Here is a 24,879-nt window from a genome sequence, read left to right as displayed (position 1 = left end):
AAAAAGCCTTGTATGCAATTATTCTTGAAACCTTATAACCAATAATCATTGTAGGCATATAACCAATAATCCTTGTAGCCTTATAACCAAATATCCTTATAACCTAGTAACCTTGTAACCAAATATCCTTGTAACCTTGTAACCAAATATCCTTGTAACCTTGTAACCAAATATTCTCGTAACCTTGTAACCAAATATCCTTGTAACCTTGTAACCAAATATCCTTGTAACCTTGTAACCAAATATGCAATCGAGCATATATCCAAATTAATTCATCTCGTTCCAGGCCAAGCTAAGCACGCCAACTATTTCCGCGTCTTCTAGCACTCGACCTGAAACGAGACAAAAAAAATACATTTGCGATATCTAGTTTTCTGAATCATCTACCTCCTCTATGTAAGAAACATCGTTATCGCTTTCGTTATCGCTATCGATTTCTAATGAGGCTATATGGATCCACGGACGCATTCTGTCCGCAGCCACTGTAGTTTTCCGTTTATTCTTCATACCTTCATAACCAGAAATGGGAGCTACCTTATAACGATCGTTACCTAGTACTTTAACGACTTTAAAGGGGCCCTCGTATGAAGGCATAAGTTTGGTACTCTTGCCATTGTTTTGGAATGCTACTTTAGTAATTTTTACTAAATCACCATTCTTATAGGAACGCGCAGGACGTCTACCCTGATCATAACGTAGTTTTTGAGCGTCTTGAGCCTTGTCAATCCTATCCTTAACCTCTCTACGAATAGACGTTAAGGACGAATCATTTTGTGCCTTATCTGAAACTTGATTTAACACAGGATTATATTCGCTTGTCATTTCAACCCCGAACATAACTTCAGCTGGTGCCCTACCGATTGTCTTCTGCACTGTATTGTTTAGTCCCCACTGAATTTTCCCTAATTCCCTGTCCCATTCTCTCTCATCCGTCCCAAGGCCCTGAGCTGTCAGCGAGTCAAGGATCGTTCTATTGTATCGCTCGACTTGGCCATTTGCTCTCGGGCTGGCCACTGCGTTCAGTACATGTTTGATGCCTTTGTCTAAACAAAACCTTCTGAACGCATGAGAAGTGAAACATGACCCACGATCACTAATGATTCGATCAGGCACCCGGAAGGTGTCGAATATATCCTGCAATGCCCTGATTACGTTCTGAGTTTTCGTGTTTTTAACCGGTTTTATAAATAAGAACTTCGTAAATGCATCTACTACGGCTAATATGTGAGTGTGTCCTGTTTTTGATCTAACGAAGGGCCCAAGATGGTCTATATGCAGCGTATGAAACGGTTTTTCAATCTTTTCTATGGGATGTAAAAGGCCTTCCTTTGCGTTTGTACCCTTTTTGGCATACGCGCACTCTATGCATGCTCCTACATATTTCTTTATAAACTTTTTCATCTTTGCAAACCAGTAATTTCTTTTAACTCTATCTAGTGTTTTTTCAAAACCTACGTGACCTATATCGTCATGATTACGCTTGCATATTTGCCATCTTGCGCCCTTCGGCACTACCCACCTCAAACATTCCTTATCACCGCCTATGCATCTAAATACTTTATTGTCCCGTAAAACGTAATTTGATCTAATGTATTCTACGCCTTTGGGGTCTAGATTGCTACTAATAGTATCGCGGATGCGGCACAGTTCCGAATCACCCATTTGTAGCGTAAGAAGCCAGTCATCATCGCAAATTGTCATGACAGAAGGGTATTGTTCGGGACATTCGGTATCTACATCAGTAATGGGATTTCTAGATAGTGCATCGACGTGTGCCATTTTAGTTCCTGCCCTATATTCCACCGTGCATTGAAATTCTTGCAACGCTAACCACCACCTGGCGATCCTAGGTATAAGATCGCGTTTTACGAAGGTGGAGCGGAGGGCACTACAATCGGTGACTACCTTAAATGGTTTACCTAATAAGTACACTCTCAGTTTTTTAAGCGAGCATATCACGGCTAATGTCTCCAATTCATAGGAGTGGAAGTTCCTCTCCTCCGGGGTAGTTTGGCGACTGTAATACGCCACCGGATGAAAAGAACCCCCACTCCCCGCGGGTCGTTGAAGGAGAATTCCGCCTACGCCTAACCTACTCGCATCCGTGTGCAGTTCGGTCTCTGCAGTAGGATCATAGATTGCTAGTACAGGCCTATCAACTAACTTTTCTTTCAACTTTGTAAACGACTCTTCCTGGTCGTTTCCCCACTCCCAAATGGCATTCTTTTTAAGTAATTTTGTTATAGGCTGGGCTAACTGAGCAAAACCTTGTATGAATTTTCTAAAATAACTCACGAGCCCAAGAAATTGTCTAGCATTATGCACATTTTCAGGTCGTGGGAAATCGACCACGCATTGAATTTTTGTCTTTCCCGGCCGCATGCCTGCCGAACTGATTTCGAACCCTAAATAATTGATTTCGTTTTGTAGGAAACTGCATTTAGATAAGTTAAGCTTCAGATTAGCCTTTTTAAGCGACAAAAGGACTTCTTCTAACCTACTCAGACATTCCGCGGAGGTCTTACCAAAAATTAACAGGTCGTCAATATACACGGTAGCTTTATCGAATCTGGCCGGTCCCAGTACACGGTTCATCATACGTTGGAACACCGCTGGCGCGTTTGCCAGGCCGAACGGCATACGGTTATATTCGTATTGGCCATCCGGCGTGACGAACGCTGTCAAATGCTTACTACCTTCTGAGATTGGTACTTGATAGTACCCGGACATCAGATCCAACGTGATGAACCATGACTGGCCGGCCAGACGAGCGATCTCGTCTTCTATCACCGGTATTGGGTAGCGTTCCTTTACAGTTACTGAATTCAGTAATCTGTAATCGACGCAAAGCCTGACGCCGCCATCCTTCTTTCGGACGAGTATAATAGGACTAGCGTAATTAGACACGGATTCTCTGATTATACCGGCTTGTAACATATCATCTATCATCGCACGGACCTTCTCACGTTCATGATGTGACAATCTGTAGGGTCTATATACGACCGGTCGCTCACTATTTAACTCTATGTTCATTTCGGTTGTATTAGTGCAACCTAGGCTGGCTAAATCAGAAGCAAAGCAATCACCGTAACGGCTGAGAAGTTTAACGAGCTTGTTTTTATCACCTTCGGTAACATTTTTACCTATGTGGAGCTGTTTCTCATCAAACGGTGATGACGCGGTTTCTTCTACAGATATTTCCTTTTCGGACTGACATAATGTTGTACCTATATCCGACAACCTATATACCGCCTCTACACGTTCTGCTCGCGCAAATACAAAATTTTCTTGTAGGTAACAAGACGAAGCACAGGGCATAACCGTTACAAAAAGACTACCCTTATTCACCTCATAAATCCCGCCGCAAACTACATACTGATCTTGAGGTTTCCCTACCACATTCGTATTTAACACAACGCTACCACTAAACTCTGTCCCAGTGGCGGCTCTTACGCTAGCTACCCCATATATCCTGTTCCGTGCTACAATTCTTACTCGTTCTAACTTCTCATCAACTCGGTCCGGTAAGTTAGGAAGCTCTGTACCTATGTGTAAAAATTGCAACTTATTTGCATCTTTGTAAACCACGATATGTGGTTGCTCAGAAAAAGTCTGACCTATGAGCATCGACTTCTCAAGAAGGCTATCATTAACTACCCTACACATAACGGTGGCAGACACGCCATCAATTGTTATTGTCAACTCTGCCGATCCTAAGGACTGCACCAGCTTATCACCGAACCCTATCATTGCACTAGGAATGCAATCATGAGAAAGCCCAAGATGAGAGAAACTGGATTCTCGTATAAGAGTGACTTCACTTCCTAGGTCGACAAAGGCTGCCATTGTCTCACCATTAACTTGTACTGATTTTCTAAATTTGTCGGATGGGTTAGATCCGTATATGCGCATAACTCTAGGTACAGTGTCAGCCTTTGTCGAACCAGAGTCCGACTTTAGCTTACACATCTCTGGTTTATGGCCCACCTTTTGGCACGTACTACATTTAACTAGAGGCTTAGGACAGCGAGAATAAATATGCCCTTTCTCCTTGCAATTATAACAAAATATGTTAGGATTTACTTTCGCGCCGCCCTTACTAGACGTCTTATCATCACTACCAGCTACGCTCCTCTCTTTAGGCAACGAAAAATTTACGGATGATTCTTTATTATTGCTTAATAAAAATTTGAGCAGTTGATCGGGTTCCTCACATCGTAAAGCTAACGCACTCGATCGCATAGTCCTGTCACCGATGCCATGGATAAGGCAGTCGACTGCCCGCCTACCCGTAATTTCGCATTGGTTTAGCAACGCTAATTTTTCATAAAAGTAAATTTCAATGGATTCTTGGTACTTACTCCTACGTTTCAACATGTCTTCTAGTAATTGCCCGTAATTTTGTTCTGATGGAAATGCGTTAGTTAATTTAGTTTGCCATTCATCCCATGAAAACAAAATTGTATTAAGGCTCTCAAACCAAGTCTTAGCTAACCCTGTCAGTTTCTGCATAGCAAAATGTATAACAGTCTTTTCGTCCCAGCCGTAAACTTTAGCACACTCGTTGACTTTTTTTAACCACACATCAATCCTTTGATTTTTTTCGGATGGATTAAATTCTGGAATAATGTTTTTATGGTCGATATTTCTATTAATCGGAATTTGGCTTTGTGTTGTCGGCTGAGACGGTAAGACATCTTTAATGGATTTGATTATTTTAACAATATCATTAGAAGAGAAAGAAGGACTACATGACCTTTTATGTCGTCGATCGATGCTCGTGGAATCCCTTCCTGCCCGGTCACGCGTTGCTCTGGGTCCCCGCTCTCGGCTGCGGCTGCGCGGCTCGCGGCTGGTCCCGGCTCTCGGTGGTCGGCTGCGGCTGCGGCGCTCGCGGCTCCATCTTGACGACGATCCTCGTTCGCTCCTCCGTGAGCGACGCTCGGCGTCCTTTTCTTTCTGCAGATCCTCTTCCATCTGTCGAATGCGCTCTCGCTCTTCCTTTAGAGCTAGCTCTCGCTCCCTCAAGCGGCGGCTGTGGCTGCGGCTGCGACTCCTGTGTCGCACGTTCGTCTCACTGCGCCTCGATCGGGATCGATCACGCCCTGGAGTCACTAAGCTCCGGTGTTTCCCATCTTCTTGATTCATTATCTGAAACTCGTCGTATGGTAGCATTAGTACTTCAACTAGGGAGGTATAGAGTAACTTTAGAACTTTAAATTTTCTTTTTTCTTTTATATCTCGAAAACGGTGCGTCCTAGCGCAAAACTAATGAAAATTTAGCCCCCCTGTGATACCCCTGTGGACCCTAGGCCCAACGATTGACAAATCAAAAATTTTGAAAATCCTAAGTTTTCCAAAAAATTTCCAACCTTCATTTATCCACAGTATAGTACCTTGAGGTACACCCATATCTGATATTTTTGGTAATTATAAACAAAGAAAGAACCCAAAGTCGGTGGTATAACCCGCATGTCGACCTACCACGTGGCAGGCGTAATTCAAAATGTTGTTTTATAAAACACGTGGTTATCAAGTTAAAACACGTGGTTGCACCACATGATCGTCTGTCACTAACGAAAAAGTACGGAAACAGGTGATGTCACAATTTAACCCATAGTTTATCGAAATAAAAGCATTTTATTCTACAAATCTGAGTCTTCTATTAAATATTTATAATATTTTACACATATGCTACCTAACCTGATTATACACTCGTCTCCAAATTACCCCATCACCTTATTGAACAAGGGATCCTTAATCATATTTGTTATAATATGCATTGTTAACAAAATATACATGTGAGCGAGTACTTACGGAATTTCGTTATCCCACTGGCTGACTTGTAAACAACCTCGGAAATAACCAACACCTTGTAGTTTATAAAAGTAATTATATTTCAAAGCTGTTTTATACTTAAGTTCACAAAACCAACAACTTCACTGTAAACAATATCAGACGTCCGTTCGGTTACGATCTCCCGCCCAGAATGCCCTTGTGCGCCAGGTCACCTCACTCCCGTTTGCCGCCATCGGACATGACGTCACCAGAATAGTCAATGTAGCTAATAATTAATGTTAAATTCTTTTATCAATATAACAAAACCTTACATACAGTAAACTAATGTGGTGGTGTGCAGTGAATGGATAATTTAACAGCCATTTTGGAGTCATCGGCCGGTAGTCCATGTGTTACTTGTAAAGGCCAGCTATCGCTTTACAAGAGCTAATAAAATCACCGTACACTGTCTTGTACTAACCGTACAATTTTAGTCCTATTACCTGGCTCCTAATACCTCGATACTGGTGAAATGGTGCCATTGATTGGACTGAAGCCGTAATTTTAAAAGAATGAATGAATGGCTAGGACCATGTTTTGAAGTCAAAAATGGACGAAGAGCTTCTTCTATATATATTCCGACGCTAAAAACGTTGAATATTTGTATGACAGCCGATTTTAAGCGTTACGCTCTCAATTGATCAAAACGCATCGATTGTATACGTTTATCTCATGTATCATAATATCAATAATTGTCAGCTGGGCAGTTGGCACTGCATTTGGAGCATTAAGATCGGGAAATAAGACAGCAAATTCTATAGCAAGTTATACCTACACCATTCTAAACAAGGGTTGTGTACATCCTGTTAAAATCTTTTATTCCGGTTGTCCCTTTTTTGTCCATGAAAAATTTATACTAAGTAAGTAAATTAATTAATTCATTCCCGTTTCATGCAAGATAAGTACCTACCACAATTTTCAAAACGCGGCCGACCTAAAAATATTGGATAGTGTCTTTGTAAGGTAAACGTACCGGTGCTCGACGCGGTAGTAGTACTGTCATCTTGAAACTTAAGTCATTGTCAATAGAGGTGACAGCAGGGTGTCATCTATTGGGCATTAGCATGTCGAGCATTAGTAGGTACGTTTACCTTACGTGGATGAGCTTGAGTTATCCTAAAGTCACGCGTCTTTAATCAGTATCTATCGCCTAAAAATAGTCAAAGACGTTGACATCATTAAAATTCTCATTAATAATTAATTTGTTTTTTTTTATAGTAGGCAACAGTCGGTACCTATTTATTAATATATTTGAGAATGAACTTATTTCGTTTAACCTTTTGGACGCCAAAGACCGATATATACGCACCGTCGGTCCAACGCCAAAGACGTATTAATCGGTGCATAAAGTTCAATTTCAGTTTTGACACTTCCGTGACGTGGCGTCTGAGAGACAGCTTTTGTGTTTGACACGGCGTCGAAAAGGTTAACATGAGATATGGCAGCCCTGAATACGATTGTCAATGACCCAATATATTGTCCGGACAAATTTGGAAGTCTAGCTGATTTAGATGAGTTGTTTGACCGAGACATTCTAGTATGTACAGTCAGCAGCAGAAATTGCTAAGTGGGCGAGGTGTTGAAAAAGACCTTGCACGCTCTTATTCTCAAACTTCAAACTTCAACATTTATTCAGCAAATAGGCCACAAGGGCACTTTTACAAGTCAACATTGAATTTACATACAAGCAAAAAAAAATACAATCATCTCTTAACAATAACGTCGCGACAAGATCATTTTGAACACCTCGCCCGCTTAGCAACTTCTGCTGTTGACTGTACACACATCAACTAAATAATGCTTCATTTGATTTATATGCAGAGCAAACTGTCACACAAAATTATGACTATTTAAATAGCTCTTATGTTAAGTAAATGAAGACCTTAGGGTCCCGTTCATACTGAACAACAGGCGCTCTAGCTAGTATGAGTTGCGTTCTCACGCGCGACTTCATACATCTTGCGCCACTTCAAGTCGCGCTCGAGAACGCAACTCATGTTAGACCGTGATGCATTTTGGTCACGACGGTACACTTCATCGGCGTGATTGGTAGGGAAGATGGCGCTGTCATCGGACTTCACTTCACCTCTGTATTAATTGGCCGAGCATCAGCGAAGGTCTCCGTTACTGTTCTCATCTACAGGTCGCAATTCTCAACCTATTCTAGTGAACTTTTGTTAGCAGGTTCGATGATAGAATAGAACTTTTTATCGATTCAGTTTTTGGAGAAAATTTACTAAGAGGTTCGTTACACCTGTACCTTTACCTTTCAACGACTGGTCTGGCCTAGTGGGACCTGCCTGTGAAGCCGCGGTCCTGGGTTCGAATCCCGGTAAGGGCATTTATTTGTTTGGTGAGCACAGATATTGTTCCTGAGTCTTGGGTGTTTTATACATATTATATACATATATCTTTGTCTGAGTATACCTACAACACAAGCCTTCTTGAGCTTACTTGTGGGCCTTAGTCAATTTGTGTAAGAATGTCCTATAATATTTATTATTATTTATTTATTTATTATTTATACCTGCCTATATTACGTCGCTGCGCTGCGTCAATAGAAATTTACTTCGTCGGTTTATTGTCACGAAATAATCAGTTACAGGAGACCTATCTTTATATGGCTGGCTTAAGATATAATTCGATAACTATACACGTTTTATAGACCCTATATGACCAATAAATCCTGTATAATCCATGTTGGTATCAATGTCGGTTGTTTCCATTGGGACATTTTGATAAACGTCAGTCAAACACTTGAGATAATGAGTAAATAAGGAAATGCAGTAAAATAAGTAGTTATGTTAGGCTAAAACGTGACGGTTGGGTTTAAAAGGGTAACATTCCATTTCTGACCGCAGCTGCACTACTGGTACTGACGCGTCGCTGTTACTGTCAATTTCCATAGTAAAATGAACAGTAGTGCAGCTGCGGTTGGAAATGGACTGTCACCTTAACTGTCAAAATTAAAATGTATGTATTAGTTCTTTTTGCTTGTATGTAAATTAAATGTTGACGTGTAAAAGTGCCCTTTTGGCCTACTTGCTGAATAAAAGTTGAAGTTGAAAACTTGCCAACAGACTACGCAAAACTGTCGCCAAATACGGAAAAAACTCATTTCTCGTGTGAGGAACTCGATAAATTTTCAACCGACTTCAAACTTTCACAAAGAGGAGGTTCGGTAGAATGTTCTTTTTTTTTCATCTTTTAATAAAAGATTTTATTTCAGAATTCCGTCATTTCTTACCCGATTATGTTTTTGTTTATTTTTGTATTTTTTTTTTATGAAATTTCATACAGACTGGTCCCATGTTACTCAAAATCCAGTTCTCAAGTCTTATAGGCATACGTATTGTGTTCTTTGTATTTTCACCAATAAATCAAGCATTTACATTGCTCTTTGTAAAAGCTGTAGGTATAATTCGGTATCTGTGTAGTCTAAGCGTACCTATTAGTAAGATATATATATCTTAAGTCTTATGACTTAGCAACTTCCTGCTAAATGCATGTGCAATCATCAAAATATCACGTGTACAAACAGTTGTTTACATACGCAACTATCGGCGCAGAAGATAAGCTACGTAGTGGTTTAATCAATCGGTAATAAACATTGAATACCAGGCAATATAATGATAATCGTTTAATATTGTCAACCCTTGTGCCCTACGGAATGAAAGTAGGTAAGCTTCCGGTATCTCTCAATTGTTTCTATTAATCCTAAGTATTATACCATTCATAGTTTCAAACATAAAATATCGTATGTAGATAACATTTATTTTATTGATAAAGACAGTAAAAAGACAAATAAATAACTTATTAACTAAATAGGTATATCTATAAATAATACTAAATTAAAACTAACAACACAACCCTAAATATATCTAAAATAAAACAAGGAATATAAAAGCGGCCAAGTGCGAGTCGGACTCGCCCATGAAGGGTTCCGTATTTAGGCGATTTATGACGTATAAAAAAAACTACTTACTAGATCTCGTTCAAACCAATTTTCGGTGGAAGTTTACATGGTAATGTACATCATATATTTTTTTTTAGTTTTATCATTCTCTTATTTTAGAAGTTACAGGGGGGACACACACATTTTACCACTTCGGAAGTGTCTCTCGCGCAAACTATTCAGTTTAGAAAAAAATGATATAATAGAAACCTCAATATCATTTTTGAAGACCTATCCATAGATACCACACACGTATGGGTTTGATGAAAAAAAAATTTTTGAGTTTCAGTTCGAAGTATAGGGAACCCCAAAAATTTATTGTTTTTTTTTCTATTTTTGTGTGAAAATCTTAATGCGGTTCACAGAATACATCTACTTACCAAGTTTCAACAGTATAGTTCTTATAGTTTCGGAGAAAAGTGGCTGTGACATACGGACGGACAGACAGACGGACAGACGGACAGACAGACAGACAGACAGACAGACAGACATGACGAATCTATAAGGGTTCCGTTTTTTGCCATTTGGCTACGGAACCCTAAAAACTACTGAAAGAGGCCTCCCCGCGCTACCCCCGGCGCAAAAGTGCCCTTCACACTAGCTGCGTTACCGCGTTGAATTGCGATGGACAGCCTATACAGCGTATATCGTATTATTAACACCCAAAACATTTAGTGGCAGCATCAATACCATTAATTACCCTTCTTTTCTTTCTTTTTCGCACTGGGCCAAATTTAAACATTTAACTTCTTTACTCTAACTTTTTCTTACTTTTAATATTCTCATGATTTTTGTTATGTTTTATGTTTTTGTTATGTTTAATAAATTTGTTATCTTTTAGTTGTGTTATTTATTTTTTCCTGTATGTGTTATCAATTTCATTATCGTCTGTATTCCTTATTAGTTTTAAGTTAGGTCCCCACTGAAAATCAGCGCTGCGGCTTACCGTAGCATTACGCTGAGGGGTCCTTTTTAACGTCCATCTGGTCTATGTCTAGTTTGTAATTTAACTGATTTGGTTGATGTAAATAAATTTTTCGGAACTTATGTACGAAATATCATTTGATATTTATACCAGTCGCTTTTCGGTGAAGGAAAACATCGTGAGGAAACCGGACTAATCCCAATACGGGCCTAGTTTACCCTCTGGGTTGAAAGGTCAGATGGCAGTCGCTTTCGTAAAAACTAGCGCCCACGCCAATTACTGGGATTAGTTGCCAAGCGGACCCCAGGCTCCCATGAGCCGTGGCAAAATGCCGGGACAACGCGAGGAAGATGATGGTTGATGTAAATAAATGTATTTTCTTTCTTCCTTTCTTCTATTTTTATATTGGGAATCTATACTTACATACACTGTCCGCCAATATCATAACTCTTTTTTTCTTTTGTTTTAGGGTTCCGTACCGTAGGGAGACCTAGATGACACATCCCTGTACCTAGTTCACTATACATTGACACATTACTTATTCCATTAGAGACAGAGTACAGATGATGAGGTGATAAATATGTGGCAGTCAGATGACTTTCACGTATTTATCATCTCATCATCTGTACTGAGAAATCTAAATCTACTTGGACAGTCACCTGTAATAGTATGTTACTCTTCCAAGGCTGTAAAAATATGTGACACGCTCTTGTGACTACAAATAAGATCGTGTCAGATATTTTTGCGGCCTTCTAAGAGTAACATATTCTTGCAGGTGACTGATGGATCTCACCGTATCGAGTTAAGAGTGAAGTCAGACAGAAGCGTAACTTTTGAGTTGTAAGTCGCGTGATTATGGTTGTTCACAACATACAAAACTCCTGTTTGGTTCACACGGCGACGCAAAATGAGCCTACAAATATTAGCATTACGAAAATGAAGCTGAAATTACGCAGCTCGAAACCCACAAAATTACGCTCGTCTGGGTTCACCCTAAGATAAAACAAGCAGAAAATTCTTAATTATTATTTAATTAAATTAAGTTATGTATAAGTAGGTACATATCATAATAGGATATCACTGGTTATTCATTGTATATTACCACATTTAATCACATACGTCTTTGTTTTTAGAGAACATTTTGTTCAGGGCCCATTTAAGGAACTTAACTAGTCTTTATAAGGTTTCATTGAAATTTTCAATTTTGTACGGAGTCCCATGTTGACTAAACTGTCATGTCCAGGTCTAGTACAAGCCTCATCATACTTATATTATCATCGTAAATCGATTTCATTCCACTGATCACAAGCCTCTTATTATACCTACGATAGCCCAAAGACATTTGATATGATATGATTTTATTATCATCATAAATCGATTTCATCCCACTGATCACAAGCCTCTTATTATACCTACGATAGCCCAAAGACATTTGATATGATATGATTTTATTATCATCATAAATCGATTTCATCCCACTGATCACAAGGCTCTTATTATACCTACGATAGCCGAAAGACATTTGATATGATATGATTTTATTAAAGATGCAATCACACTATTGGCCATTAATTGCCTATTGGGGACTTCACGTCCGCCTTTCAAAATCTTCGCAGATCTATATTAACTAAAATAAGACTATTTTTTTTTATTAATAAATATAACTAGTTCCTTTAAAAAAAAAAAAATTCCTGATATTATTTTTGTTCTTCATTCTCATTTTGTAAACGACTCACTTATTCTCAGAAGTAGGCCTCACCCACCACCTTCCCTCCTTTATCCTCGCCGAAAACAATTCCTCGATGACATACGGGTTCATGCCCTTGGTCTCTGGTATCATGTAATAGGTACATAATGTGCAGGCAAAGGCACAGCCCGCGAACACGAAAAAAACAATTTGCAGGCCTATAAATTCTACTGCTGGGACGAAGGCGAGAAGAAGGATGAAGTTGACGATGTACAGCCATAGCATCATGATGGATTGCGAGAAGCCTTTTACCTGTAAGAAAGTTTTTATAATTAGGTAAGTATTCAGTGTTGTAATTATTATAATCAGAGTTAAGATAAGGATTTAAGGAGAACCCTGACAGCTGACCTTCCTAAGCATTATGTTTCTAAATATCGAGTATTAGCAGTAGTAGTCAATATTAGCATGTCGAGCTCCGAGTCGTTTACGTACGTAATATATTTATTGCAGTTTATATACTTTTTTAAGGCTTTGGCCCTTTTGCCAAAGACGTCAACTGACGTGCGCGGCTACAGCCCAATATCAACCTCCGTGCATTCCGGCATGGTTCACGATGATGCGCCACGCACGATGGGCGATTGGCGAAAGAGATTATTCAGCTGTATAGTCCATTCATTCAATAAGCTATTAGATTATCCTTATTCGGATATCTTTCTTTTGCTGCGTGTTAAATAAGTATTATTACGCATTTATGATTGATTTAAACTTCACAGCAACTTAGCTCACCTCAGGGACGAATACTTCGGCCAACAGCACATACGGTATCATGCCACCGCCAAAGTTGAAAACGAAGCAGAAGACCAGTATGACGGCCGGCACCAACCACACGGGGCCAAATGGCCAGCGGACCATTACACCCAGCAGCACCATACAGACCCCGTTTATAAAAGATGCTGATGTCAGTAAGACCTTAAAAATTAGGGACGAAAAATTTTAACTGATAATAATTGAAAATCGTATTCTTGTAGAATTTTATCAGACGTAGTTTCAAAAAAATACCTGTTTGTGGAAACTATATTATGTTGGTAGTTATGATTTTAGAGGTATTATCGACAGTAGAAATTTCAATTGTCGTAAGGGAAATTTTGTCGGAAGTATAAGTACCTACAAGTGTCTTAATATAATAATTAATGACTAAATATAATATTGAAGTCAGATTTTTTTTCTCTTTCGAGATTGTGTATTTAATATAATGTATACTGCTCTTTGTCGTTGCATGGGATTCATGATCGCCCAGGAACATATCTGAACGTAGCATAGATTTTAAGGGAACAGCTCCTAATTAATAACCTCTCGTTGAAAGCAAAGCATTCTCAGACCAGTACCAAAGTGTCATTTCGGCAGTTCCAATTCCGCATTGTTTGGAGGGATTTTCATATGAAAGAGCAAATTCAAGCGAGCAAAATCTTTAAATTGTATTTTACCCTTCTGCCAAACAAATCCGTGCAAGCCGCTCCACCGATGGATCCCACCATCAAGATCGAAGCCATAAGAACGGCGCACAAGTCAGGCGATAGAGAGGGGGTGGCCTTGAGAAATAATGTTCCACCGTACACTTGGATGGAGGTAACTCCCGTGAAGATGGAGAGAGTCATGAGTAAAGTGACGACGAAGAAAGACCAGCGCGCTCCAGGAGAAATGCCTAGAAAAAATTATCTAATTGTAACTGGTCTTCAAGACTAACAAGGCAAGGTGCCCAACTGTCCGGCTTCGATTTGATTTATTTTGATATATATTAGATCTAAAATAACAGACACATATTTTTCTAGCTGCCTAATCTCAATTGGGAAAGATTGTCCTCCAACTTACTGAAAAGTAACTTAACCCTCTAACTTCTGTAGAGAGTTTTGTTCAAGTAAATTGCTAGTTAATAGATTTGACCCATCAAAGTTAAAAACTTTTGCATTAATAGAAATAATTAACTGCCATGGAATGAGAAACACAAAATTGCAGGAGTCTTCAAAACAAAATAATAAAAATAATGTAAGATGGACAACAGAGGCAAAAAATCTCTTACGGAAATATTGCATAGCTGATAGTTTTACAGGGGGAACAAATTCTTCTTTCGCTAGATTTTGCTTTTCGGGATCCTGTGTCACGGGTTCTGGAAAAAAATATAGCCTTTATTAAACTAGGTACCTATAGGTATTTAAAAAAGGCAACATCCCACATAGGAAGCTTAAGGATGACTAAATGAGTTTATAAAATCCTGTTGAAGCATTTCGTTATTACAGCATAAGTATTTTTTTTCCTTAAAACCCCCAATATTAATACCCCCAATCCCCAATAATAAAACCGGCCAAGAGTATGTCAGGCCATGACTATTGTAAGGTTTTGCAATTACCCTACGCTTCTAAGCAGACTTAACAAGGGGCTTTTGTAGATTTTTGTACATTGGACATATTCGAGAGGAAGTAAGTATCTTTGGACTTGTAGTCTTTTAAATCTATATCAGCTTGTTTTACCTTCAGTCGGTACTAGTGTCGCAGATCTCTGCTTGTTGTCTTGGTTGGCTTTAATTTCTGCCATCTCATCGATTACAGCCTTGTCTTTGGTCGTAGACGCACGGTAGAAAGATAACGATTTCAACGCTTCCTGCAAGAAAAAATAAATTAAACTCGATTGTGGAACATCATATTCATAAAATAGGCGACTACACTTTCACCAAATGATCCTTGGTACCCTTAGAAATATAAATAGGTACTTTAAGTTATCTTAATTTAATTTAATTTATAGAGGAACGAACCACCCGGAATAAGATAAAACTCGTGTTTCCAACATCTTTAGACATGGTTCAACCTGAGTACAGTCAGCAGTCAGTTTCATTCGCGGATGAAACAAGGCGCCTACAGTATGTGCTACTCTGGAATACTCTTCCAAATTAAGGTATACACATGTACGAGTAGAGTACCTCTACAATTCGCGTCCAAAAGTTTGATTGTTTTACATATATTTAGAGACATAATTATTTTATTTCATTTTGTTAGAGAAAGGTAAGGAATACCGACGCGTAAACTAGTCCGATACTTTTCATACTGAATGTCCCAAGTGTTCATTCATACTGGTCAGGTATTTCTTAAGTCAGCAGCATATTTAAGGTGTTTTTTTACAGTCCGTATTGACCAACAATTCTGCTAAAGCTTCTAACTAATCATTAGCGGATGTATCACTTACCTCATGTTTTCCAATTAAGCACAAATACACCGGGGTCTCAGGAAGCAACCACATTGTGATCGCATTCGCAACCGCCAGGCCGAAGTTTATGTACGCAATGTTGTGGTACGTGGTCAACCAGCCAAGGATTATGGATACCAGGGCACCTAAAGCGTACATGACTGATGGCATGGAAGACATGAAACCTCGACAGGCATCTTCGGACACTTCTGCTGCGAATGCCCAGGCTACCTGCGAATATACATAGTTCTAATTGGTTATGGTATTCTGGTAGGGTTGTTACTGAAATCTTGTATGTTCCTGTATTAGAACAAATTAAATTATTTTCAGAAAATATTTTAATTTGTTTTTTTATTTCAAGTAGACACACTACTTTAAAAATTATAAACTTGAAATAAATGTCATATACTAAGAAAAAGTGACCAAGGCCTGCAGCCTGGGGCACTGGAGGCCTTGGTCACTTTTTCTTAGTATATGACATTTATTTAAAGTTTGTATGTTCCTGTTCCCATTTTTCCCCGTGTGAGCATTAAGGGAAGGAATAGAAAGATTCGCACGCTTCTGATAAGCCTGCGTTGTTCAGTTGGTAGCAGCGATTGGTGTTCCAAGACGTCTCTAGTTTTCGAAAGTTGCCGGAGTTAGTGAATTTTTATTTATTTTTTCTTTAATATTAAAGTTTACACTATTGCTTGCAGACGTTTCTGCTTGATAAAAATTAATTTATTACGTTTACTGTCTTGACGTAGTTCTTAAGGGGCCCACTGATTAACAGTCCGCCGGACGATGTCGGTCTGTCAGTTAGAACAAAAAGTTGACAGCTCCGAACAACTGACAGGCCGATATCGCCCGGCGGACTGGTAATCAGTGGGCCCCTTTAGTCATGTTGGAGTTTTATCAAATATTTCAAAACAATTAAGCTTTAGAGATAGCGTCAAATAAAAAAAAAATACCTGCATAAGTAAACCACCGCTCACGCCAAATAAGCATCTTCCAATTAATAGCATAGGAGATGTTGTCCCGTATATAACAAACACCCACGATACCTGAAAGCAGAGTAACGTAAACAATACGTGCAATATTGGAGGTATGACGGTATGACCAAAATTGTTAACGAGTCAATAGAGTTTTTCGCTTCACCTATTCGGGGAAGGGCTTTTTATTTCCTACTAGGAAGGTTTTTGAAGTGCGCTAGTGCTAAAACTTTTTTAGCGGCGCTGTGCACTTTTTGAGGTGGGGAAAAAATGTTAAACTCGCGAGAGCGTAAGACGTAAGATGTCATTAAGTTTTCACTTCTGTCGGCACTCCCGGAGTGCAACCCGTTGTTTTTTTTTTTAATATGATACTCTTATTTAGTATTGAATCAAATTTGCCCAAAAACGGTGGAAATGTGCCAAAATTGTAGTAGTATAGGTACTTCTGCCCTATTTGTTTAAAAAGGGAGCACATGTTGTGTACCCTTACTAAAACAGCCGTATTCGAACAATGAGATATGTCAAATACTAGATATTGAAACGATATGGATCGGATATGTCAGGGTCAAACAAGTGTCAAAAGTGACGTTTTTGTTTGAAGAAACGTCGTTTTTGACACTTGTTTGACACTGACATAATATATCCAATCCATATCGTTTCAATATCTAGTATTTGACGTACGCATATCGGCCCTTCCAAATTCCTTTGTTCACGATAATTATTACGCTATTTTTATTGATACTGATATTACGAGTAACAAGATAAATATCCAACTTATTATATTGCCTTTTTTATCAAAACATGCAATGTTATTATCACGACAGGAGGTAAGATTAGGTAAGTATTGTATTATGGTAACTTTTTGCACAAACACTTCAGTAAATGAGATTGTACATGTAAGTACAGTCGACGTCGATGACATAAAATGTAGACATATTTTGATGTCGACTGATGCAGACACAATAAGGACTATGTTTGTATGAAAAAGCGATTTCGTACAGGTCCAACACTATCATCTTAAGAGCCCATCAACGTGCACACTAGCGCCACTGCTAAATAATAATGATTATTTCAATTTAAGGAAAGATATTTAAAAAAGCGGCCAAGTGCGAGTCGGACTCGCCCATGAAGGGTTCCGTATTTAGGCGATTTATGACGTATAAAAAAAAACTACTTACTAGATCTCGTTCAAACCAATTTTCGGTGGAAGTTTACATGGTAATGTACATCATAATTTTTTTTTAGTTTTATCATTCTCTTATTTTAGAAGTTACAGGGGGGGGACACACATTTTACCACTTTGGAAGTGTCTCTCGCGCAAACTATTCAGTTTAGAAAAAAATGATATTAGAAACCTCAATATCATTTTTGAAGACCTATCCATAGATACCCCACACGTATGGGTTTAATGAAAAAAAAAATTTTGAGTTTCAGTTCGAAGTATGGGGAACCCCAAAAATTTATTGTTTTTTTTTTCTATTTTTGTGTGAAAATCTTAATGCGGTTCACAGAATACATCTACTTACCAATTTTCAACAGTATAGTTCTTATAGTTTCGGAGAAAAGTGGCTGTGACATACGGACGGACAGACAGACGGACAGACAGACAGACAGACATGACGAATCTATAAGGGTTCCGTTTTTTGCCATTTGGCTACGGAACCCTAAAAAGGAGGCCGCTACGTACTGTATCTCGTATTAAAGTACCTTTTGAATACATCAAACTAGTTTCTAATTTTGCTGGATTCGTCAATCTATAAACTCAAAACAAAAACTTTTAACTTTGGATTTGGACGCATAGATTGACGAATCCAGAAACTAGTTTGATTTATTAACAGGCCAATTCGAACGTACACTGACATCAGAATGATGTTTGAATCAATGTTATTTAGTTACCTATCGTGCATTTCGCTATACTTGTCCTTGTATGTACCTATTGGCGTGGGTTAGAGGCACAATAACTAAATAATATGATTCATTCATTCATTAATTTTAGTTTTATATTCATTTTATAACACTTATTATACAATAAATGAGTACCCTAAAAAAATATGATTCAAATATCATAATATCATTCTGACGTCAGTGTACGTTTAATATATCTACGTCAAATTCTAGTTTTCGTTGCTAAAAATTGGTACGTAAATAGTATTATTTGACATACAAAACTCTATTTTTTTTGTATTAATTTATACAGTCTCACAAATATCTGAACACGCGCTCTAAAGCTTTGATAACGGAGGCGTGATCAGATATTTTTGAGCACCTTAGCCGGTCTGATATATCTGATGATGACTATATATAAAATAAACTCTAAATATAAAAATAATACTTAATAGGTCAAGAAACTTACCGCAACTACAGCATTTGTAAAAATGCCACTCCACCTCCTCCCAAATTTATCTACAATGACTCCACCGAAGGGAGACATGAAAATGCTGGAGATGTAGGGTAGACTGCCTATGAGGGCTTCTTCTAAGAGGCTGATGGGTCCTGAGAGGGGCGTGGACGCGCTCTGGAGGATGAGTAGGGCGTAGGACGGCCATACTGTCCCGGAGCCGAGAAGGAACTTCGGGAAGGCCACTGGAACCATAATACTGCATTATTAAGTTTATAGAGCCAGGTGCACAAAAACAACCTCATCGAATTGTCTCAGAGTGTGGTTACCGGGCCAAATCAGCTTTGTTTGGCCTTAGGAACAATCCTGCCAAGCGGCATTGCCTGAGCCAAAAGTGCATAAGTACCTACTCACGGAACTCACTACTACAAATTCATCTTTGAAAGAATTTTTAATTTGAAAATTTTATCTCAGAAAATATTAGATCTACAGAGACAATTTTAGTCTCGTATTGTAGTAAATTTAGTCTACATTAAAAACGTCTTGAGAATCATAAACTAGTCCCTAGTTATAATCGCCCAAATATAAAAAAACGCGATTTTTCGTTTTTTGACAAAGTTGCGTTCGCCGCTTGAGGTCTCAAACTTGGATTACTGATTAGGCCAACATCACAAACGAACTACCGGATTTGACGCAAATGACCCCCGTTATAAAAGACGACAAAATTAATGGATTCTAGGTATAGTGGAGCTTTTTTATACAAAAAACACTTACTTATGGTTGTCCCCAAACACTGACGCAAAAAACTCTGGATCCTCATTTTGAATTAGGTACTTAAATACTAAAATTAAACTGAACTACCTTAACGAGTAAGTACCAGGGGCACATAAAAGTTACGGAGCTGAGACAGCCGTGCGTCGCCGTATGCGCAACTGCGCCGAATAGCTCCTTCTGACATGACCTGCCAATTTTTCCCTTACAGTTATCACTAATCACTATAGCCTTCGATAAATATCTTCAGTCTTACGCATCTCTTTCGTAATGACTTTTCGCACTATTGCTATCTTTGACGCAATGACCTTATGTGAAATCCTTTTTTATTTCACTGCAAAGGGATTTCTAGTGCTTATCTTTAGTTAGTGTTTGTCAGTTTGTATATTTCTACCTTGTTCCAATAATCATGAATATTTACAGATATATACATATAATCACGCCTATTTCCCGAAGGGGTAGGCAGAGACCACGAATTTCCACTTGCTACGATCCTAACATACCCCTTTCGCATCCTTCACTTTCATAACATCATACACGCTCGCCGGTTTAGGATGCTCTTGACCTGGTCTATCTTTAGGATTTTTCCCCGATCTGATCAGAGAAAGTCCGCCGAGCTCTATACTCCTTCCAACTCCCGCTTCTACTTCTCTCTCTTTGTAAGCCTTCTTTCACTCATTCTTTCCTAGTGTCCAAGCCATCTCAACATAACTTTCTCAAGGTACCCGTGGAACGTCACAATGATATTTACAAACGCTTATGGTAGTTTACAAATACTAGCGGTCACTGAGCTAAGCATTATAGTTACAGACAGAATGAAAATTTTAACATTATGACCATGACTTAATACCCATATATTATCAACGAAGTAGAATAACTACCTATTTACCTATAAAAGTCTGACTAGAGCTCAAAATTGACCCCATGTGCATACGTTTGACGTGCGTGAGTAAGCTTTATTATCTTATACCTCGATTGACTCAACTGTACCGCGCAGCTTGACAACGTCCTAACGTTGTAATGCTGTGCGCTTGAAGTATATACGAAGTATATATACGTAGAATTTTGTTTTAGCCAATCAAAACATTTAGTGACCAATCGGAAATTGTGTAATAGGTCATATTCAAAGCTATTGCATCTTAGGTAAAGTATGTGTTAGAATTAGTGTCAATCATTTTTTGAAGTCAAAAATGTACGTCTGTACGATTCATCATCATCATCATCATAACTTAAGAGCTTTGCTCTTGTCGATGGAGTAATCGCCTATCATTTCTTTCTTCTACCAGTCTTTTAATTTCCTCATACGACGCATTATTTTATACGAGTATAACCTATTTAAATTGAAATTTACTTGAGTTTGGAAAGCGTGAGTAAATAATCAAATATTGGAAACCTATCTTTATATGGCTGGCTTAAGATTATAATTCGATAACCGTACATGTTTTATAGGTCCGATATGACCATTAAAACGTGTATAATCCACTGGGACCTTTTGATAAACGTTACGCACACTTGAGATAATGAGGTAAATAAGGAAATGCAATAAAATAGGTGTTATATTATGCTAAAACGCGACGGTTGGGTAAATTAAAACTTGCCATGTGACTACGCAATACGGGGGAACTTTCGCCAAATACGGAAAAAAGACTTCTCTTGTGTGAGGGACCCAATTAATTTTTAACCGACACTTTCAAAATGAGGAGGTTTAGGTGATTTTTTTTTAAACTATTAAAAAAAAATTCACATCTCCGTCATTTCTTACTCGATTATGTTTTTTTAACCGATATAGACTGGTCCATTTTTTGCTAAAATCCAGTTCTGGGAGGGAACTCCTCTTATAGGCATACCCTGTGTAAAGTGATTTTTGTATTTTCATCAATAAATCAAGCATTTACATTGCTCTTTAAAAGCTTTGTATTACGGTGTCTGTGTAGTCTGTGCGCAGTAAGTTAAATTTCTCAAGTCGCTGGTCGCGTGATGACTTGTCAACTTGCTGCTAAATGCATATTCATATCATCAAAATATCACGTGTACAAGCAGTTGTTTACATACTCAGCTATAGGCTTCTAAGCCTTCTTCTAAGATAAGCTACGTAGGGTATGAATGGGTAATAAATATTATAGCAGGCAATATATTAATAATCGTTAAAGATTATCAATCCTTGTGGAAGGTAAGGAATGAAAGTAAGTTTTATTTATTTATTTATTCTGAATTTGCTATGATCGGGTAAATATCGTGTCATATATCTGTAAAACTACTTTGTATTCTCAAATACGTGAGTTTCAGTTAAAAGGGTAATAAAAGTTATAATATTTATTTGAACACATTGTAATATGTTTGTTACAACCATTCATGACAAACAAACATACAAAAAATACACACATTCCTATGTTCACCGTGCTCTATCTATACCTACAACCACGATTAGGGACCTCCTTTTCAACATACTGATATTGGGATATCCTTTTCCAATTGAGGGGGGATTTAAATCTTCTCGGGGCAGAGGTGTAGGGTTGGAGCCGAGCCGGTTAGCTTTATTTGACGTTCATAAGCGCATTGTAATTATGCCTACTTGAATAAACTATTTTTTTATCTTTTATCTTATCTTATCAACATTATCTGCCTTATTGTTTTATTCGTCCATTCTGCAAGTAACAAATTTTACAAGCCCATACCGTGATGACCATAAGGATTTTTGTTATGTGTTCAGCGAATATTGCTAATTTTCAACAGAATTTATCAAAAAAAAAACATTTATAATCAGCCAACTAAGGTCCATAGATACATACCTTTCAAACTAACATACATTCAATAATAAAAATCTTACAAGCTAAAAAATATTTTATTTCGGCGACACGGTGGTTTTCTGTTGTGTCGCCTGTTCCGGTGTAGGATTTGGCAGATTCCCACGGAACCGTCGAAACACCACACCCTATATACACAGACACCCTATATACACAGACACCCTATATACATAGTTATATTGACAGTTACATTTATGATGCCAACGACATTAACATTATAAATGGTATTATATTATTTCTTTACAATATATAATATAGCATCAATACTGCAAATAACATTATTTCCGAACTAGACTTGTAAAATTGTAACTTGTAGATTTACATACAAAATACTTCCAACTTCAACATAGATGGATTTCCGACTGTTAAGGTGCGATAGATGATGCTATGGAATAAAAAAAACCTGACAGGATAAATATTTAGTACAACATACCTTTTTACTCTTGCTAAGCTATAATTTCGTACTAAGATTTTGAAGTTCATCGTGATGTAAGCATGTCGATATAAATGTACAATCATGTTCTTGATCAATGGTCAAATCAAAACAATAGAGAAATAGTTAAGTAAGCTTAGTGCTCACTCCATACATCCGTTTCCTTACTTCATAATTTTCATAAATAATTACTTATATGGCAGGTATGGTAAAACGTATTAATAACTCGCTTAAAAAGTAATAAATACTTATAAAGCTTAACTCTTATTACAAATATGTTTTCGCAAAGCTCTCTTAAAACTAATTATAAATGGGTTTTTATCTACGTATTAAGTGACCACTCTAAGCTTACTTGTTTTTCTATGTCAAAAGGTAGCATTTACTCGACATCTACAAGTCTGTCTTGGTTCCATCATTCTCATAGCAATCATCGTGTAATCTAAGCGCATTCGTTTTTCCGCAGTTTATCCGCATTCTAGGTGAATTTGTACAAATGTTTTTTCCGATACCTTTTTCGCAGTAAATAACCAACAATACCCAAAAAATTGACTCTGTAATATAGGTACGTTTGATATAATGTTTTTAACCTATTATTAACCTAACTTTTTTCGGTACAGTCAAATTAATGAACCAAACTTACGCGGAACATTTATTAACGATACCAAACCTTTGCGGATGCACGGATAACCAAATATTTAATAAAAACTGTTATAAGTACCATTCATATCACACCCATTTTATATACTATAACACTGAGCAATATTAAAATATATTCTAACTACTTAATTAAATTACAGATGCACTAAAAAGACGTGATAATATTAACACAGATTTTAACCCTAATAATAGTAAGCTAGTAAGATATGACTATTATGACTAGAAACATATTTCATATATGTTATGCATACTTAGTTAGAACAGTAAATACAAAGTAATTGACGAATAATGAAATGTTAGAATGATATATGACGAAGTTCTAAAATCGACAAAAGATGAAATATACTGAACCTATTTTCAACTTTGAATATTATATTGACAGGGTTTCTGAATAGGTCAAAGTAAGATGAATTTTGTGTTTTAAAACCGAAATAATAATAAAAACTGCAGATATACAAATGGTCTAGCTAGACTCGACAATGGTTAAAGATGGTCTAGAATGGTAATATACGTATAAAAAAGAAACACCTTTGTCAAGGCAGTTTTTTATTTTATTTCGAAAGTAAAAATAACGGTGTAAGTAAATAAGCGTTTCTCTATACTTTAGAATATTTTCTAAAGTATAGAGAAACGCTTATTTACTTACACTGTTATTTTTACTTTTTACGATAGTATGACATGACAGTGAGGTGGAGGCTTCTCAAACTGAGAGAATGCACTTAATTATTATTGTCATTTTATTTGCTTAATCTTCAGCCGTGCATCTGTAAATTTAAACACATTTATTATTCTGTACATTTAAATGTCTATCTACTTAACAATATTAAACACCGAAAGCGTTATTTCCATTAAAAAATATACAACGATCACATCTAATTTAATATTATTAAAATTTGGCTCTCGATTATCTACTCCTTTGGTATCTACTAATTTGGTATAGTATCCTAAATAGTAAACATCTTTATTAAAACACTAGGCAACAAACGAAATTATTTTTATAAAAAAAAATATTAGTGTTTTAACTAGTCACACTACTTCAATTATAAACTGAAATAGATGTCATATTATACTAATGATAATAATACTGGCCTCGGCCACTGGAGGGCTTGGTAACTTTTTACATAATTAATGTCATTAACGGGTCTAACGCGATTAAGCTTGGTTATTTTAGACCCTTTAATGACATTAATTATGTGTACAAAACGCGAAAGTTTAAAGTGCTATATTGGTCACTTTTTCTTTATTATGACATCTATGTCAGTTTAT

General features: G+C 37.5%; 2 protein-coding genes across 2 annotated transcripts in view; one reads left to right on the top strand and one right to left on the bottom strand.

The window, feature by feature from the left end:
- LOC134657817 (facilitated trehalose transporter Tret1-like) overlaps positions 1-24,879 on the top strand; it is a 404,724-nt gene that overhangs the window by 144,355 nt on the left and 235,490 nt on the right. The gene's annotated exons all lie outside the window — the stretch shown is intronic.
- Positions 12,438-19,781, bottom strand: LOC134657815 (facilitated trehalose transporter Tret1-like). Its single transcript, XM_063513383.1, has 9 exons — positions 19,723-19,781; positions 18,964-19,193; positions 16,590-16,682; positions 15,640-15,870; positions 14,931-15,060; positions 14,483-14,569; positions 13,890-14,107; positions 13,192-13,374; positions 12,438-12,717 (listed from the first exon to the last, which is right to left on the bottom strand). The coding sequence occupies exons 1-9, from the start codon at positions 19,766-19,768 to the stop codon at positions 12,451-12,453; spliced, it is 1,485 nt and encodes a 494-aa protein (XP_063369453.1). The 5' UTR covers positions 19,769-19,781; the 3' UTR covers positions 12,438-12,450.

The sequence above is a fragment of the Cydia amplana genome, chromosome 21 (genome assembly GCF_948474715.1).
Source record: "Cydia amplana chromosome 21, ilCydAmpl1.1, whole genome shotgun sequence".
Classification (NCBI taxonomy): domain Eukaryota; kingdom Metazoa; phylum Arthropoda; class Insecta; order Lepidoptera; family Tortricidae; genus Cydia; species Cydia amplana.
This window is presented reverse-complemented; position numbering and strand designations above follow the sequence as displayed.

Coding starts and splice junctions, on each gene's coding strand:
- LOC134657815 (XM_063513383.1), bottom strand. CDS start 19,768: ATGAGGATCCAGAGTTTTTTGCGTCAGTGTTTGGGGACAACCATAA. Junction 19,194..19,722: donor GTGTTTGGGGACAACCATAA/GTAAGTGTTTTT, acceptor TTATGGTTCCAG/TGGCCTTCCCGAAGTTCCTT. Junction 16,683..18,963: donor TTACAAATGCTGTAGTTGCG/GTAAGTTTCTTG, acceptor CTCTGCTTTCAG/GTATCGTGGGTGTTTGTTAT.